Genomic DNA, 17,757 nt, shown 5'->3' on the forward strand with positions numbered 1-17,757 from the left:
GTCTAGTGGTATAGAGCGCGGCTTGACTCGGAGGTCGTGGGTTCGATTCCCGTGTTGGAAACATGTTATTTCCAAGATTGGTTAGGACAATGCAGGCTGATCACCTGATTGTCTGACAAGTAAGATGATCCATGCGTCGGATGGGCATGTAAAAAGTCGGTCCTGCGCCTGATCTCTCACCAGTCGTGTCGGTCGTCCGTCCCACTGGGTTATGAGAGTAAAGGAATAGAGAGTGCTCTTGTGTACTGCGCACACACTTGGGCACTATAAAAATTACTCCTGCGTAGCTGGCCTGGTTTCAATGAAACCGGCCACCGTCATCGAAACCGGTGTGGGAGCTATTATTACTACTAATAGGGTAGTAGAGTAAGTATTCTGTATTGCCTTACACAGGTACTCACCGGACACGGATGTTTCGGTGCGTACTTGTGTAAGGTCGCCAGGAGGGAGCCTACGCCAGCCTGCCATGAGTGCGGCGCTGCGGAGGACTCGGCCCAGCACACCCTCGAGGTGTGCGATCGTTGGGCCGTGCAGCGCCATGATCTTGTGGCGGTGCTTGGGCGGGACCTCTCGCTCTCGAGCATGGTTCGCTGCATGCTCGAGAGCGATGAGGCCTGGCAGGCGGCAGTCTCTTTCTGCAAAACCGTCCTTTCGCAGAAAGAGGCCGCGGAGCGGAACAGAGAGGATGACCCATCCTCCATTCCGCTCCGCCGGCGTAGGACGGGAGTGCGGAGGCGTCGTTACGCGAACCTCCACACTTACGTCTAATCCGGGGCTCCGGGCAAGGATAGGAACCTGTCCGGCTTAGCTAGTCCCGGCGCCGAGGGGAACGCTTCAGTTTGCCGGAGCATTTCCATACTTTGGTGAATGTCCGGTCCCTTTTGAGGTAGACCGGCCGGTCGTGGGGGGAGTCCTGTGATAGACAGATCCAGGACATCCCTCCGTATACGGCTGAAGGCAAACCGCAGGTGGTTTTAGTGGGTAAGAGTCCCACATACCCCCGGGGTGCTTCAGCTAACTGAGGCACATCCCCAACCCGGGGCACCCATGATGGATTTCCCCTGCGCATCAAAAAAAAAAAGTATTCTGTATAAGTTAGTTAGTAATTTAAGTATATTTCAATCACATTCCGAAAAGGAACCAGTAATTAGACACAAAGCCGTCTTTTGTGCTAGTAGGTATATGGTATGTTAGGGTCACATTGGTATCATAAATTATAATATTATAAAAACACTTTATTTGTACAAGTGTGAACAATTGGTGTATGTATTATATTTTCAATGATATCATTATTTGCCATAAAGGAGATACGATTATCTATATCTATGTATTAGCATCATCTACATCAAGTTTTAATTGTTTGATTCTGCAATTTCTTGTGGTCGTGATTGCAGAATTGTTTAGAAATCTCCAAATTGATTACTTTCAAATTAATTATTAATTATTCTTACTTAAAAAATTATTACACAATCCATCAATTAATTTATCGATCAATTTTATTAATTAAAAGATGCAGGTATCAAAGTTGTAGCATTTCGCAACCCAAGGATTACTTACTCTCACTTAGGGAATGTTACTATTCGAATACATAATATATATATTCGAAAATTTCTTCAAAAATATTCAACGAAAACAGTTAAGTTTAGGTCAAGCTGTAAATAATATTACTTATAGTGTACTTCCTGCTATGACTCATAAGTCATAAGTGAGCTCAATCTCTCCAATATCGGTTTTACCATACGTCACCTTAAATTCTTTCTCGGAATAAAATGTCTGATTGTTGATTTACCGGATAGTATTATCTCTTTATAGGAATTAGGAAGTCGGGAATTCCCAGCCGCAATGCAAAATCGTTTCGGTTCTGATAGGCACAGACTAAAAGATAAAAACAACCTAGTGGTTCTTTGCTTTGAAAATATTTTAGTGCCTTTTACTAGTGTTAGTAGTTGACGCCCCAAACTTCGATGCGCCAAAATTAGTTTACCGCAGGGGAACCTTAAATTTCGGGACAAAAAGTACCCTACCCTTTTTCGTGACTCAAAGCATCTCCATACCAAATTTTAGCAAAATCGGTTCAGTGGTTCGGACGTGAAGAGGTAACATACAGAGTCACACTTTCGCATTTATGATATTTAGTTTGGATATTATGGTTTTGCTCCATTATAGTAATCCATTCATTAATAAAAGTAATCCATACCTTATTACATAAATACTTACATATTATGAATGCGAAAGTGTGTCTGTCTGTCTGTTACCTCTTCACGCCCAAACCGCTAAACCGATTTTGAGATTCGAGAAAGGACATAGGATACTTTTATCCCGGAAAAATGTACGGGTCCGCCGCGATAAACAAATATTGGCGTAACGGAGTTGCGGGCGTCATCTAGTCTTTCTATAATAAGCAAAGTTACTGGATTTAGTTTATTTTTAAAAACAGAAACAAAATTGTATTAACGCTAAAGTGGATCACAATACACACCTACTAATTGGTCGCTTTAAGCATTAGTGTCCTAACCCACAATTTTTTTGTTGTTAAATTTTGAATGCAGTCTTGTTCTAAATCATCAAAAGAACATACTTAACTGCATTCATAACTCAATACGTCATTTTTCGTGGGTTAGTACACGGATGCTTAACAGCGTCCAATTTATTAGTTGTTTGGAGTTTTAATGAGGAAGATAGGTGCTAAACTTGTTAAGTAATTAACGGTGAAATTGACGTCATTCAGTTGAGAGGAAATCGAGAGTGAGTAGAATGATCTGAATTCTGAACCGCATTGTTTGTCTATATCTGTCTACTAGGTAGAAGAAGAGGTCTTCATGCCCAAACCGCAGATACAATAATTATAACAATAATTATGTGCGGGTTTCCTCACGGTGTTTTCCTTCACCGTACGAACGTCGCGTCCGTCCGTCTTGAAATCATTGGTACATGCCTCCACTCGGGATCGAACCTGCACCCTCGAGTGCAAACCAAAGCATAAAAACTCAAGCATAAAAAAATCGAAATGCAAATTATCAAAGCGCACGGAGTGCGCGGCCAAGTTCCAGAGGCCGCGCGCATGCCGTGCACTATATTGTTTAATTGTGTGGCGTCTAATTGTTGCGGCTTTGGTGGTCGTACAAAATCTATTAATTTTCAATTTGCGTTAACATATTGCGTCGAGTTGAATATGCCGCAAACCACTGGTTACTATGCACGTCAGTAACAGCTATTAAGGGTCAGTTCATACCAAGACGAGATAAGAAGAGACGCGACGATGCAAAGCAAAATTTAAATGTCAAGCGGTTTCAAGCTATTTTGCTATTCCAATTGTTTATCGGTTTTTATGCATCACCAAATTGCATCTCGTTTTGTTTCCTTTGCTGCTGCAGTGTGCTGTGTGACATGAGTCATGACTCTAGGAGTAACCAAGTGTATATTATAGTGCATTATGAACACGTTTATAAACAAAATACCTACTTGAATTTTTTCCCATCCCAAACCATGTGTTCCACACACCAAACTTTCCTTCTCTTATTTTTTTTTCGGATATACTTACCTACAGACAGAGCGTAACAAAACAAAGTATAAGTTAAGCACAATATTAATAAATGATCTCAAAGAATCGATTTTAGTTATTGGTTTTATTTTATGCTGCGCAAAATGCTATTAGTAATCTAGTAAAAACTCGATACGTCATAACTCATAATCATTTTAACACAGGAACTACCACATAATATTTACGTAACGTATTAACAACCTGCAATCTATATTTAGGTATGTTTGCTTTACTTATGTATTTGTAAAGGCCAAAGTTCAAAAAAGTTTTTGGCAAGAAAATATATTTCTGAAAGTCAAACGCTAAAACTTTTGAAATTCATAATGTTATATACGCTTGTGCTAAATATAAACTCTTGACCTTATTAACGTTGACTTTGATCTAAGATTACATGTTGTCGTTACCTTATCCAATTTTACGCGTAATTGCTCACAAATCACAATAATAATAACCGAGCGGCGAGAGCGGCGAGCGACCGTGGTACCACTGGTAGGTACCTACTATTGCGCTCGTGTAGACAGGTTGCAGGTTTGATCCTGATTTGTGTAAAAATAACATAAAAATAAAGGTTTAAAAAAACTAAAAAAAAAACAATCTTGATTTATTTTTATCTTTTATTAGAATTAAGTATTCGAACTCATTTTTTTTTCTAAAATTTTAACAAATTATTGCATCGTCCGCGTCATTGGCTCATAATACGTATACAAAGTTTTGAATTAATTAGACTATAGTGGAAATAGGTAAAAATAGGCACAAAGATTCCTTTACATAAGGAGACTGCGGACTAACTTGCATGTTTTGTGGCTATATTCTATGAAACTACAGCCTGGTTTATGAAACCTGAATAAACCAGGTAACCAGGTGACCGTAACTTTCATGGTAACATGAACAAATCTGATGCACTTTTTAACCGACCTCTAAAAGAAGACAAGGTTCGATGTTCGGCTGTATGTTTTTATTTTTTTCGACAGTCTTACTTCATAGTATTCAAAAGTGGTACATGTATCATGATATTATACATCACTGGACAACCGAGAGCTTCTATTCTTCCAGTCAGCTCTGACTTTCTCCTCCAGCAATCTCCTGCAGTTGTTTGTTGGGCGTAAGTTGTCAAAGACGATGACGGATCTTAACATAGCATGAATATTCATTATATTATAGGATGCTGGATGGTTATTACTTTGTTTTCATCGTAATTTGCAAGTAACGCAGGTAATAAAGTACTTTGCAGTGGCAAGGTTAAGCATGGCATAAACCAAACAAGTTATGGACCTACTATTAAGAGGATTCCACACCGCCATTTTTCCCATACAAACGCTGTCCCCTGTTTCCTCCCTGGATAATGCTAGTAGAGTTATAATTTTTTTCCTGAATATCTACGGCCACTAATACAATGTCCCTATGTTTTCCTTTTTTTCATAATTTAATTATTAAATAAGATATGAACGTTCAAAAACCCAAAAAAAATGGCCAGATTTTCCACTGTGTTCAAACGTCCAGAAAACAGATTTGGATAGATTATACAAAAAAAAGCAAAACATAGGAACACAGCTCAAGCCTTTTTTTAATCTTTAATGAAAAAAGTACTTAAATCGGTTAAGTTTTGGAGAAGGAATCAGGGGACAACGAATCGTTGATTTTCTGGATTTTCTGCAGTTGTCTCTATCGCGTTCTGCGGTATAGGCTTGAGGTAAGGGAGACAGCTATAGATATTACACGTACTTTTTTTTCATTTCTCTAGCTGCTGTGGTATCCTCTTAATAATAATTGTTATACTACTATTAAAATCAGCGTTTATGAACTGTTATTCAAACCAGCCATTTGTAATTCTTACGTTCGTAAAATATTGAAGCCATCAATGCAGTAAAGTACCCATTAATGGGCAAAATCCATACTCATATTATTGTGAAAGTGTAATGTGTATGACTGTCTATCTTTCTGTCTCTCTGTATATTCTTGTCACTCTCAAACCGTTTCAGCGATTATGATAAAATTGAGCATAGAAATAGGTTGAGACTTGAGTCCTGCAAAAGGATATGGAGTAGTTTTTATCTCGATAAATAATTTTAGGCGCAATGAAGGGAAAATAAATGTACCATCGTAGAAATTGATTCATAGTCGACTTACCTACGCCATTTGGTTGAATTACGAGTATATCAACATAATGTAAGTCGTCATTTGTACTGTAACATAATGTAAGCTGGATTTGATAAAGCGCGACCAAAATAGGTACGTAGGTCCCCATCTGCCTAAGAATCAACTTCTCTAATAGTACCTATTTTGAAAAATTTGCGACAAATCGCTTAAAAGCAAACAACGCTCGCATTAACAAGAAAATCCAATTGATTGATATAGTACTTGTAAATATCATTAGGCGGGACTGGCAGGGCACTCGACATATGTGACAATGGAGGTGTCGTCAGCGCAAATAGACTATATCCTGGAGGCAATTGGAGGGAATTGAGCCGAACCCGGGTTCAGATAATCGCGACTCTCCACAACGGATTGACTTGTAAGTTTTACAATCTTTTGTTGATATACATTTAGCTTACCTGAGATTTCTTTAGTCTTTGCTCATTTTAATCTAGTGATTTAAAAGCAGGATAAAAATATATAATGTAACCCACATTTTCAGTCATAACAACAATAATATTCAGTCTGGGGTAATTTGCAATATTATAAGGAAAATATAATATATACAATGTGTCCCGACACCGGTGTCCGATCCTTTAATGTCATGATCTATGGCATATTTTATCGACAAATTGGCCCTCAAATTTTTTCTCTTTCTCACGGTTGTAAAATGGCAGCCATTTTAGTTTTTCTCGAGCTTTCACACTAATCTGACCAGTACTTCTCATATAAATATTCTATGAAGATAAAAAAGGTCTCATTTGATAGCTAAACTTGTGGACTACGCTTATACAGGCAATATGTTATAAATTTCGTGAAATTAAACATAGAAAAACCAAAGTTTAAGAAAACAATTTGTATATTTTTTAATTAATGGCTTTTTGTGAAAAATCTAGCACATTAAACTGGTTTTTTTTGTTTTAAAAAGATAGAGGAGGTTTTTATCTTAAATCAATTCTTTACTTAAATGCTCTAAGTCAGATAGTTTAGAAGTTATAACGATTTTTCTATGAAGTATAGGTCAGATTAGTATGAAGCCAGAGAAAAATTTTTTTTTTCAAAAGTTGGAGAAAAAAAATCGACCTTATGATTTATTGCATATTTTAGTGACAAATTGGCTTTCAAATATATTTTTTTTCTAACTTTTGAAAAAAAAAGGTTTTCTCTGGCTTCATACTAATCTGACCTATACTTCATAGAAAAATCGTTATAACTTCTAAACTATCTGACTTAGAGCATTGAAGTAAAGAATTTATGTAAGATAAGAACCTCCTCTATCTTTTTAAAATAAAAAAGAACCAGTTTAATGTGCTAGATTTTTCACAAAAAGCCATTAATTAAAAAATACACAATTTTTTTTTCTTAAACTTTGGTTTTTCTATGTTTAATGCCACGAAATTTATAACATATTGCCTGTGTAAGCGTAGTCCACAAGTTTAGCTATCAAAATTCGACCCCTCTGGGTAGAAACGTCGTAAAAGCCATTTAAGCCATTTTGGCCAAAATGAGTTTTTAACGGTTTCTTACCCAGAATCGCGAGCTCTATCGATCTGTATATTCGAAATGTTCAAATTCGCAAAAAAAAAAAAATGGCTTTTACAGCATTTTTTAACTCATTATAAACCCAGTTTTCTTCTTTGAAAATGTTTTATTCAATTCAATTAATTTTTGAAATTTATGTAGTAAGCGATATATTTTTTAATTTCGTCGTTTATACTACATAATATATACAATACTTGAAGATAACACTATCAAACATTTTGTACTAAAAGACACGTCACCAACAAATATGGCTTTTACAACATTTTTAATATGGCTTTTAAAGGCTCGCAAAGACTCGCAACAACAGAAGAGCTGCAGGTACGTACCTGCAGCTCTTCTGTTGTTGCGAGTGTCCATGGGCGACGGTAGCTACTTACCATCAGGTGTCCCGTTTGCTCGTTTGCTTTTTTTTTTAATAAAAAAAAATCTCTACTAAAAAAATTTTTTTATTCTTTGAAGTTATAATAAACCACTATAGCTCAGTTAGCTTAGATTTTCGGATAGTTTATTAAATAGAAACTCAAAATATTCTACATTAAATAGTTTGAGAGATCACATGGCTTTTACTACAAAAAATCTAGTTGTGAATGGCTTGTACAACATTTTTTTTTGCTTCGCGACTATAACCATTTATTCATTTGGTTGTATAGTTTTTCATTATTTTAACGTAAAATTTTTCTTTTCCGATAAATTTTAATAAAATTATCGGAATAAAATAAACTTTACTTCTAAATAATGCAAAACTAGGTAAGTTTTTAACTTTAATAGCTTTAGAAAATCAGTTCTTCGTATTGTTACTCTTGGTAATAAGTCTTTTGGTGGAAAACTTCCTTAAAACATTTTCTCAACTTACAGATTAAACAATCTTAGATAGTAAAACTAAAAAAAACATGAAAGTTATTAAAGACGTCTTTGGAAATAACCAGAAATTGTATACAAACTTAACAACAAAAATAAATGACATAATATTACGTAATTTGTTATTCAGTCAACTCACTCGTCACTGCAGTAACATTATCAAAATAAAATTAACACAGTTATAATGCGCCATTCACTATTATTCCAAAGGTGAAAATATCTCTAATGTTTACTTTAGTTTAAAAAGCTAAGATTGTTTCGTATATAAAGTTGAGCAAAATGTACCTGAGCAGTTTTCCTCAAAAAGATTTATACCGTAAACATTACGAATATATTACAAGGAACTGATTTTATTAAGATAATGTTATTATTGTTAAATGCTTACTATTTCGGCATAGTTAAGAGATTGTGTTAATCTTACATTGATAATGTTACTGCAGTGATGAGTGAGTCGACTGAATAACAAATTACGTATGTCGTTTATTTTTTGTTGGTAAGTTTGTATACAATATCCTGTTATTTCCAAAGATATCTTTAATAACTTTCATGTCTTTAGGGTTCCGTACCCAAAGGGTAAGAACGGGACCCTATTACTAAGACTTCGCTATCTGGTCGTCTGTCTGTCTCCAGGCTTTATCTTCAGAACCGCTCTAGCTAGACTTCTGAAATTTTCACAGATTGTGTATATCTGTTGCCGCTATAACAACAAATACTAAAAACAAAATAAAATTAATATTAAAGAGGGGCTCTCATACAGCAAACGTGATTTGTTTTGGCCTTTTTTTGCTGGATATCAATAATGGCCACAGGTAGGCACTTCAAATTTTCATAAATGCTTTATTTATATGTGTAATTTAATAATTAACAATAATTTTTTAATAAATTAACATTGAAGGGGGGCTCCCATACAAAAAAAAACACAATTTTTGCTCTATAACAGTACGGAACCCTTCGTGCGCGAGTCCGACTTATATTTGGCCGATTATTTTGATAAGTTTAATAAAGTTTGTCGGAAAAGTACAATTATACATTAAAATAATGAAAAACTATAAAATAATTTCATATTCGTCACTACTTTCTTATTATTACACTTGTCTTTTAATTCAAAAAATACCTGCAATAAAACGTTGTTTTAAGTCTTATACAACCAAATGAATAAATGGTTGCAGTCGTGAAGCAAAAAAAAATGTTGTAAAAGCCATTTACAACTAGATTTTTTGTAGTAAAAGCCATGCGATCTCTGAAACTATTGAATGTAGAATATTTTGAGTTTCTATATCGTAAACTACCCGAAAATCTAAGCTTAATGAGCTATAGTGGCTTATTATAACTTCAAAGAATAAAAAAATATGCGTGAAACAAAATTGCGATTTCTGTTTTTTTGTCGTACTGTAAAATGGCTATTTGGCTTTTACGACGTTTCTACCCAGAGGGGTCGAATTGAGACCTTTTTTATCTTCATAGGATATTTACATGAGAAGTACTGGTCAGATTAGTGTGAAAGCCCGAGAAAAACTAAAATGGCTGCCATTTTACAACCGTGAGAGAGAGATAAAATTTGAGGGCCAATTTGTCGATAAAATATGCAATATATCATGACATTAAAGGATCGGATACCGGTGTCGGGACACATTGTATATAGTACTAAATTCTTGCTTCAATTTACTAGGTATAGTTGAATTTCAAAGGTGACTTTTCTTTACCTTTCCTGTACAGGCACCTATAAATTTGCATGTCTGTACATGACCTTTATGAAAATAATATTATGTTCGAGAAAATACCTTGTGGTATAACGTTACATCCAAATTATTTTTGTAATTGAACATTATTTTATGATATAAATAATGCTGAGCTAGGGTCCATTTTTGGCATCACACAATATATAATATTAAATTAATTATACTTTGTCCTTGTTCTCACGTCTGTTTGTAAATATTGTGTTGTGTGATGTGCAAAATAAATGTTTCTCTTATTCCTATTCTTATATTAATGACATAGGTCATTAATATAAGAACATTTTTTATCTTTTTGTATTTAATTTAATCAATCAAATCAAATCAAATCATTTAATTCAGGCATCAGAGGCCCATATAACAAATACCTTAAATCTAACATACATATAATTATATAATAAATACCTTAAAACTGACATACATATTTTATATATACTTAAAAACTAACACTGTCACATTTTGCCGGCGACGTGACTCGCTTCGGTCCGGAGTCTCCCCCGGAACCTCCGATAGACTACATCCATCGGCCAGAACTCCGGCGCCTCGAAAGTCGACAGAAGATTCGTCGGTACTCTCACCACAAAGGAGCTAAAGTTAACCTTGTGGTGAGACTGCAGACGCTCGACCCTCAGGCGCAGTGTCGTCTTCTTCTGGATGTAGTCCACGACGTCCTGGATCTCCATGGACCAGTGCAGGCGGGATATGTACAGGGGCGTCGCGGGGACCTCGCTCCGCAGACGCAGCTCAGGTACATATGGTGCGGTGCCGCGATGGTTGCGGGCGGCGGGCTTCTTCCTCCTCTCCACCAGTATGAAGCCCTCCTCATCGCACCTCCTGCCTTCGTCCTTGCCAAGCCGAGAAGACTCCACCTTGCGGCTCTTCGTAGCCTTGCGGCTCTCAGTCTCGCGACTTTTCGGAGCCTTGCGGCTCTCATTCGCCCCATTAGTTTTCGCCCGCGGGGGAGGTGCGGGGCGACCAGCAACAGTCGCAAAGTTTTTCTGAGTCGCCTGAGGACTCGGGGTCGTCGCAACTGGGAGGGGAGCGGGGGCGGGGGCGACAGCGGCGGTGTTCGTTGACCCGTCCGATAATGCTGACGGGCTAAACGTGTTCGCTTGCGCGCCACGACGAGTAGTGACGAATGCGGCATCAGCATCAGGTGACCTACATATTGAATTACCTCTTTTTAATTGCGATAATTCAATACGTAAGTCACTGATCGTAGACTCTGATGCCTGCAATCTACCTCGAACTCCGGCCAGCTCCTCCTTCAGGAACCTGATATCCTTCAGTAGGCTGACGACGTCGACGTGGTCCAATGTGACGGGTGGCAGCTTGTGGAGCTCCTTTGCCACAAAAGCCGGCACCTCATCAGGATCCGTCTGCTTCAGCAGGGAGATGATGTCCTGCACGCTCCTTTCCGTTCCGTCTCTTCGTCGCGACGGCATATTCGCGCTCTGTCCGAGCGTCTCGTATAGCAGCTGCTTGCCCTTGCAAATCTCCTCGCTGGAGAAGGAGGACTTGCAGATCTGCATGATGCTGACCTCGTCCATAGTGTCGATGGCGTGCTGGATAAACGCCAGCAACTCGTTGGCCACGAGCGCCATGGTCACGTGCAGCGGCAATGTGCCGCGCGATTCGCAAAAATATTACTTTTGCTGCGTGTGTAACGCGGAGCACGACCGGTCGCTAACTCGACGCATTACACACTCGAAATTTTGCAAATTAATGCAAATAAACTTATTTCAATACAATCTATACAGGGTGTAACAAAAACAAGTGATAATACTTTAGGGTGTGTACGTGTTCCTTGTAGAGAGTTCACTGTGAAAGTAGCAGCGCTGAAAGACCAAAATTTTTTTTCACTTTTGTATGGGGAAACTCGTGACGCTCGGGCCCTTGCCCATACAAAAGTGAAAAAAAATGTTCGTCTTTTAGAGCTGCTACTTTCACAGTGAACTTTCTACAAGGAACATGTACACACCCTAAAGTATTATCACTAGTTTTTGTTACACACTGTATATTAATACGTGAGCCAAAAACTTTGTATCCCTTTTGACGAAAAATGGGGAAACGTAGGTGAATGAAATTTTGCACAGTTATAGTTTGTATGCTGAAGGAGTGCATCGAGCTAATATTATTTTGCAATTATGCTTTTATCATAAATTTTTTTAACAAAACATTTACACACACTACAACACACACACTAGGAAAAATGACAGATTATTGAGTGACAAGCCTATACATACGAATTATACTCTTTTATTTATGGTTGAAGTCTTTTGACAACAAGATGACAAATTGAAAATGGATTATAGTTTTTTTTATTGAATCTTAGATACTATTAGACAATGCTTACACGGCCAGTCTGAGATCAGCTGAGTCCCAGAGACAAGAGTTGAAAAAAATATGATAATGTCAATATTTTTTTACAAAATATAGGTAGTAGTCCAATGTCATTATAAGGTCGAATTTCGACCATTGGGCGCCCTCTAGTATGAAGAATTATGCCTACTCGTAGGCCGCCTTAGATAATATTTTGCTATCTAGTAGATACTGGAAACTCTACATAATATTATCTACATACCTGACTAAGTTTAATTATCATACACCTATTTTCAGAAAAGCTTATTCGTCTACGTTCCGTACCGTATTCGTACACTTTGCATTTCATAAAAAAGTATTTGAGGATACACAACATAAAAACAATTCAGTAAGGACTGCTGGCACAGGCTGGTATGTTACAAACCTTTGCCTTTTGCATTTTTATACGCTGTTAAAATAATTCCAGGTACACAAACATGGGAACAATCTGGTTGGGAGTGCTGGCATGTATGTACGTGTGCTACGCCATGCCACCGGATAAGGTCAGTTACTCTCATCTTTATGTTGTTAAAAACCTATTTGGAGGCGCTGCGAGGATCCCGATATGGGCTTATTAAGGTGTGCTTATCACGTTTGGGTTAGTGATGCGCAATAGAGTATCGATAATATGCGTTTTAAACTAAGAACAGGAAAATAAGGAGAAGTGTTATGTAGCGCCGTTTATATGGAAACCTATGTCGCCGACTTCAATGACACTATATTGTCAGCATAGTCCGGTCTATCTACGGTGTCGATTAATTATTATTACGACGATATGAATGTATTTTGGTAGGTATTTAAATACTATTAAAAGAATGAAAGTGAAAATAATTAATATTACAGTCTAACAAAAACAACTTAAATGCCGAAAGGGGTTGAAATCATCCATGATTACGAAAAACTTTTACTATGGGACCAACTCAATTCGGAAAAAATAATCAGCTGTTTGGCAAAATTATAACTAGGCAATATATAAACATTCATAATATTATATAACCATATGTTAAGTTGGAAAAGAAACAAATATATCTGCGAAAACCGCATTCAAATCGGATCAGTAGTTTTCGTCTGATGCTGGAACAAACATACAGACAGACAGACAAAAACTAGCCACAGTTTAGGCTTCTATAGCGATGTAGTAACATCCCCCGCTTATTATTATTGAATATCTTTAAGAAGGAAAAAAATGGACCATATTCGTAAGACTTCGATGTCTTATTGTCTGTCTCGGCTGTATATCTCAATAACCGCTACACTTCTGAAATTTTCACAGATTGTGTATGTCTGTTACCGCTATAATAACAAATACTAAAACAAATTAAATTAAATATTTAAGGGCTCCTACACAACAAACGTGATTTTTTTTGCTATTTTTTGCTCGAACTCGCACTTGGCCAATTTCTTGCATACATTTTTCTTTGAATTTTGCGTCTTTGGGGAAACTGAAATAGGACTAAAAGCGATGAAGGTAATACTTGAAATCATTCTTCAAAGATACACTAATTATTGTAAGTTATTATATGAGTAAGCATTAAGAGGAGTCCACATCGCCGTTTTTCCTTACAAACGTTGTCCCCTGTTTCCTCCCTGGATAAAGCCGGTAGAGTTATGATTGTTTTCCTGAATATCTATGGCCACTATTGCATGTCCTTATGTTTTCTTTTTTTCAAAATTTTATTATTAAAAAAGATAAGAACGTCCAAAAACCCAAAAAAATGGCCAGATTTTCCTCTGTGTTCAAACACCCAGAAAACAAAACTGGCTAAAATATACCAAAAAAATAAAACATAGGAACACAGCTCAAGCCTTGTTTTGATTCTTAATGAAAAAAGTACTTAAATCGGTTAAGTTTTGGAGAAGGAATCAGCGGACAACGAATCGAAGATTTTCTGTTCTTTATTAGAACTTTTGTCGTGTTTTCTGTATCGCGCTCTACGGTTTGAGACTTGAGATTGGTGAGACAGCAATACATTTTCAAATACCTATTTTCAATTTCTCTTGTCTCTTGTGTATCCTCTTAAGCTCCACTCTTTCGACTATAAAACTTCCGCATATTTATAATAAATTTAGACCTTTCGCGCGGCTTCACTCCCGTAAATTAGGAATTTCAAAGACAAATTAGCCCACAAAAGTAGCCTATGATCCTTCATGTGATCTACTTTTTATTTATGCCAAACAACATAAAAATTGCTGGATGGTGCGTGAGATAAGCCCTTTCAAATAATTTTCCCCGTTTTTTCCACATTTTCCTCTGTTTCTTGGCTATGAGCTATCTAACTCTGAAAGAATACTTCAAAATTTCAAATCGGACTAGTAGTTCCTGAGATTAGCGCGTTCAAATAAACAAACTCTTCAGCTTTATAAAGCTGAAGAGTTTGTTTATTTCTACACTAATATTATAATATTAGTGTAGATAATAACGCAACCGCAGAAAAAATGTCGATAAAAATATCGATACCAAAATCTGCATCACACCACATCACTAGTGCCTTAGTTTGATAGTTCACGGAACATTTTTCGTGAAAAATATTTTTCGTGAAGAATAATTGATTTTTAAATTAAAAAATCGTATAAATTACAGTTGGCTGTGATAGGTGATCCCGCTATTTTTGAAATTCACAGTATCGCTGAAATTTTTGTAGGTTATTATAGCACAAGTCAGCATTTTGTTCACAATTTACGGCGTAGTGAAAACGTGTTTGCCGTGGAGTGATTGGCATACGACTGACAATTTGTGCCCATATGGGCAGGATTTGGCGACATGTGACACGCTCTATAACATATCTCTTACTTTAAACCACATTTTGATATGTACTTTGAAATTAGTAGCCAGAGTCATATTATACGTACGATTAGAAGTTTGCGACTACAAGACTTGTAGAATCATGTTGGATAGGCTCTAAAAAGATAAATTTGTACCGATGTTTCCTTCAATTTTGACGATAGACTTGCACTTTTAACTATATTCTTTTTACACTACCATCTAAAAAGTATTTAGTATTTTGAAGGTGTTTCATGACATACACAGTATACTCCCTCGTAGCAAAGGTCATTTGAGGCCTCGCCCTTCCCGTACCCTAGCTATCTTAGTCTTTTCTTCTGTGTGTGAATTAGATGTAGGCTAAAAAGAAATTTAGGTATGTTTATTAGAAAATTAGATCCAATCCAACATACAGGGTATAGACGGGTAGGCCAGTAAGACCGCGACCTGCGTCTGCGCATGCGCGGTCAATACTCGACGACATCCGCCCATCCACGGTCACTTCTAACAACGTCTCCTGTGTACTAGGGTTGTTGAGGAAGTGATTATGAGGAAGAGGAGGAGGAAGAGGAATTTTCACGCGCAAATTTAGAGGATGCGGATGAGGAAGAGGATATTTTTTTAGGAAGAGGATGCGGATGAGGAAGCGGAAGAGGAAGCGGATGAGGAAGAGGATGATAGGAAATTATAAATACTAGCGGACCCAACCCAAAAGTCTTTGTCCTGTCTGTACATAACTAGGTACATAGGTAAATTACACAAAATTTAATTAAAAGGCCATTTTCCAGTGGACCAAACTATGAATCTAAACCATTCTCAAAACACACAATATAAAGAATAATCAAAATGGGTCCAGCAATTAAGGAGGAGTTCAGTAACTAGTGTAAGAAAATTAGTTTCAAAATCGACGATCAGACCGAATAATTCGAGTAGTTTTGAAAGTTGGTACAGTTGTTCCTAAAGGTGTCCAGATGAATATATACTGAAAGTCTCCGAGGGTGGGACAAGAGCTTTAAAATATCTCTTTAATGATTTCTACATTAATTATCTACATTAAATTTACTATAAATTACATCCAAGCATTTTTACTGTACGATCATTACTTTAGGAAATACAGAGTATACGCTCGCACTGTTTTTCCATGTTACAAACGTATTCCCCAATTTACTCCCTGGACAATGCGTTTAGACAAATGATTTTTATACAATACTATGATCTGTTAAAGCTACGTTAGATTTTTTCTAAATTTACTAATAAATAAAAAATAATATGACCCTTAAAAATTGCAAAAAATGAATGCCCCGTACCCCGCCAATCGACCGACCATAAAATAAATTTGAAAGATGTTTACGATAAAATAAAAACGTAGTGGTACCCTCCCCCACCGCCGGCTCTTGTCCCACCCTCGCGTCGGAGACTTTTAGTATAATAATCTGGACACCTTTAGGAACAACTGTACCAACTTTCAAAACTACACGAATTATTCGGTCAGACCGAATATTTCCTTAATTTTCCCAGGCTAAACATACACAATAATGCACACTAACAAAAGATGAGTGAATGATACAATTATCTGGCTCTGGCGTGTGCGTTGCCATGATTGGATACGCGACGCGCATGCGCAGTGAAATTCCTCATAAATTCCTCTTAAATTTTGAGGAAGCGATAGCGGAAGAGGATTTTTTTATTTTTATTTATGAGGATGCGGTAACGGTTGAGGAACCCAAAATATTGCGGAACTTCCTCATTATGAGGAAGCGGAAGAGGAATCCTCAGCAACCCTACTGTGTACCATCAGAGAAGTTGATTCATAGGCACATGGGGACCTACGTAGTTTGGTCGAGTTATTTCAAACTCAACCGATAGATAACGACTTCATTGAATTGACATAATCTGACCAAATGACGTAGGTTCGTCAACTGCCTGTGAATCAATAATTTCTTCGATGGTACCTAAATGTTACTTAAAAGCCTACAATAACATAGATTGACACTTTGTTGGCTTGGTCAATAGTGCTAGTTATCGTCCCATTTTGACATAGAGTCCCATTCTGACGTATAGTCCCATTCTGACGTGGGAGAGCCATGCTTCGGCACGAATGGGCCGGCTCGACCGAAGAAATACCACGGGCTCACAGAAAACCGGAGTGAAACAGCGCTTATTCTTTACTAAAACTGTGTAGCTGTTTACAAAAAACTGTTCAGTTTTCTACTAAAACTGTGCAGTTCTCTACTAAAACTATACAGTTCTCTACTAAAACTGTGCAGCTCTTTACAAAAAACTATAGGCTTCCGACATGAATTTTTAGTTATAATGGTATAGAAATCAGATTTCTCATGTGATGGGTAATTTTTTTTTAATATTAAAATGTCATCAGATCTGTCAGATTAAGATATAGATGTTTAGTATACCCCAAAGAAGCTTCCATATAAAGCACCGACGATTCAAAGGTTTGGTAAGCCTGTAGGTACCATCGAGGAAGTTGATTCCTATGCAATTGACAGACCAACGTTATTTGCTCGAATATGTCAATTCAATGTTAATTGTGATCTGTCAGCTGGGTTTGACGTAACGCAACCAAACTACTTAGGTCCCCGATTTGCATAGGAATCAACTTCTCTAATAGTACATTTTAAAATATAAAAAAGTAAAGCTTCATATTTTCCTAACTATGCTTCGCAGATATTTTATTTTGCACTAAACTAAATGATTTAGTCCTTGCTGTCTAAAATATATTTATAACTGACTTAATTAAGCAATTTTCTGAATATATTTTCTTTTTCAAAACTTTAAAATGGCTGCAGTTTCTGAATCCACCACTAAAATAA

General features: G+C 36.9%; 1 protein-coding gene across 2 annotated transcripts in view; it reads left to right on the top strand.

Annotated features, from left to right (window-relative positions):
- Window positions 1-5,905: 5,905 nt before the first annotated feature.
- The window catches only part of LOC121726872 (aminopeptidase N), a 37,522-nt gene continuing 25,670 nt past the window's right edge, over window positions 5,906-17,757 (top strand). Inside the window, exons 1-2 of one of the 2 annotated variants that reach the window (XM_042114503.1) lie at window positions 5,906-6,053; window positions 12,596-12,671. In XM_042114503.1, coding sequence (XP_041970437.1) covers window positions 12,606-12,671 — 66 coding nt within the window. In that variant the 5' untranslated portion in view covers window positions 5,906-6,053; window positions 12,596-12,605. Of the gene's footprint in view, window positions 6,054-12,426; window positions 12,518-12,595; window positions 12,672-17,757 lie in introns of those variants that run through there. The other variant, XM_042114504.1, reaches the window with a different exon arrangement.

Source organism: Aricia agestis, chromosome 5 (genome assembly GCF_905147365.1).
Source record: "Aricia agestis chromosome 5, ilAriAges1.1, whole genome shotgun sequence".
Classification (NCBI taxonomy): Eukaryota; Metazoa; Arthropoda; class Insecta; order Lepidoptera; family Lycaenidae; genus Aricia; species Aricia agestis.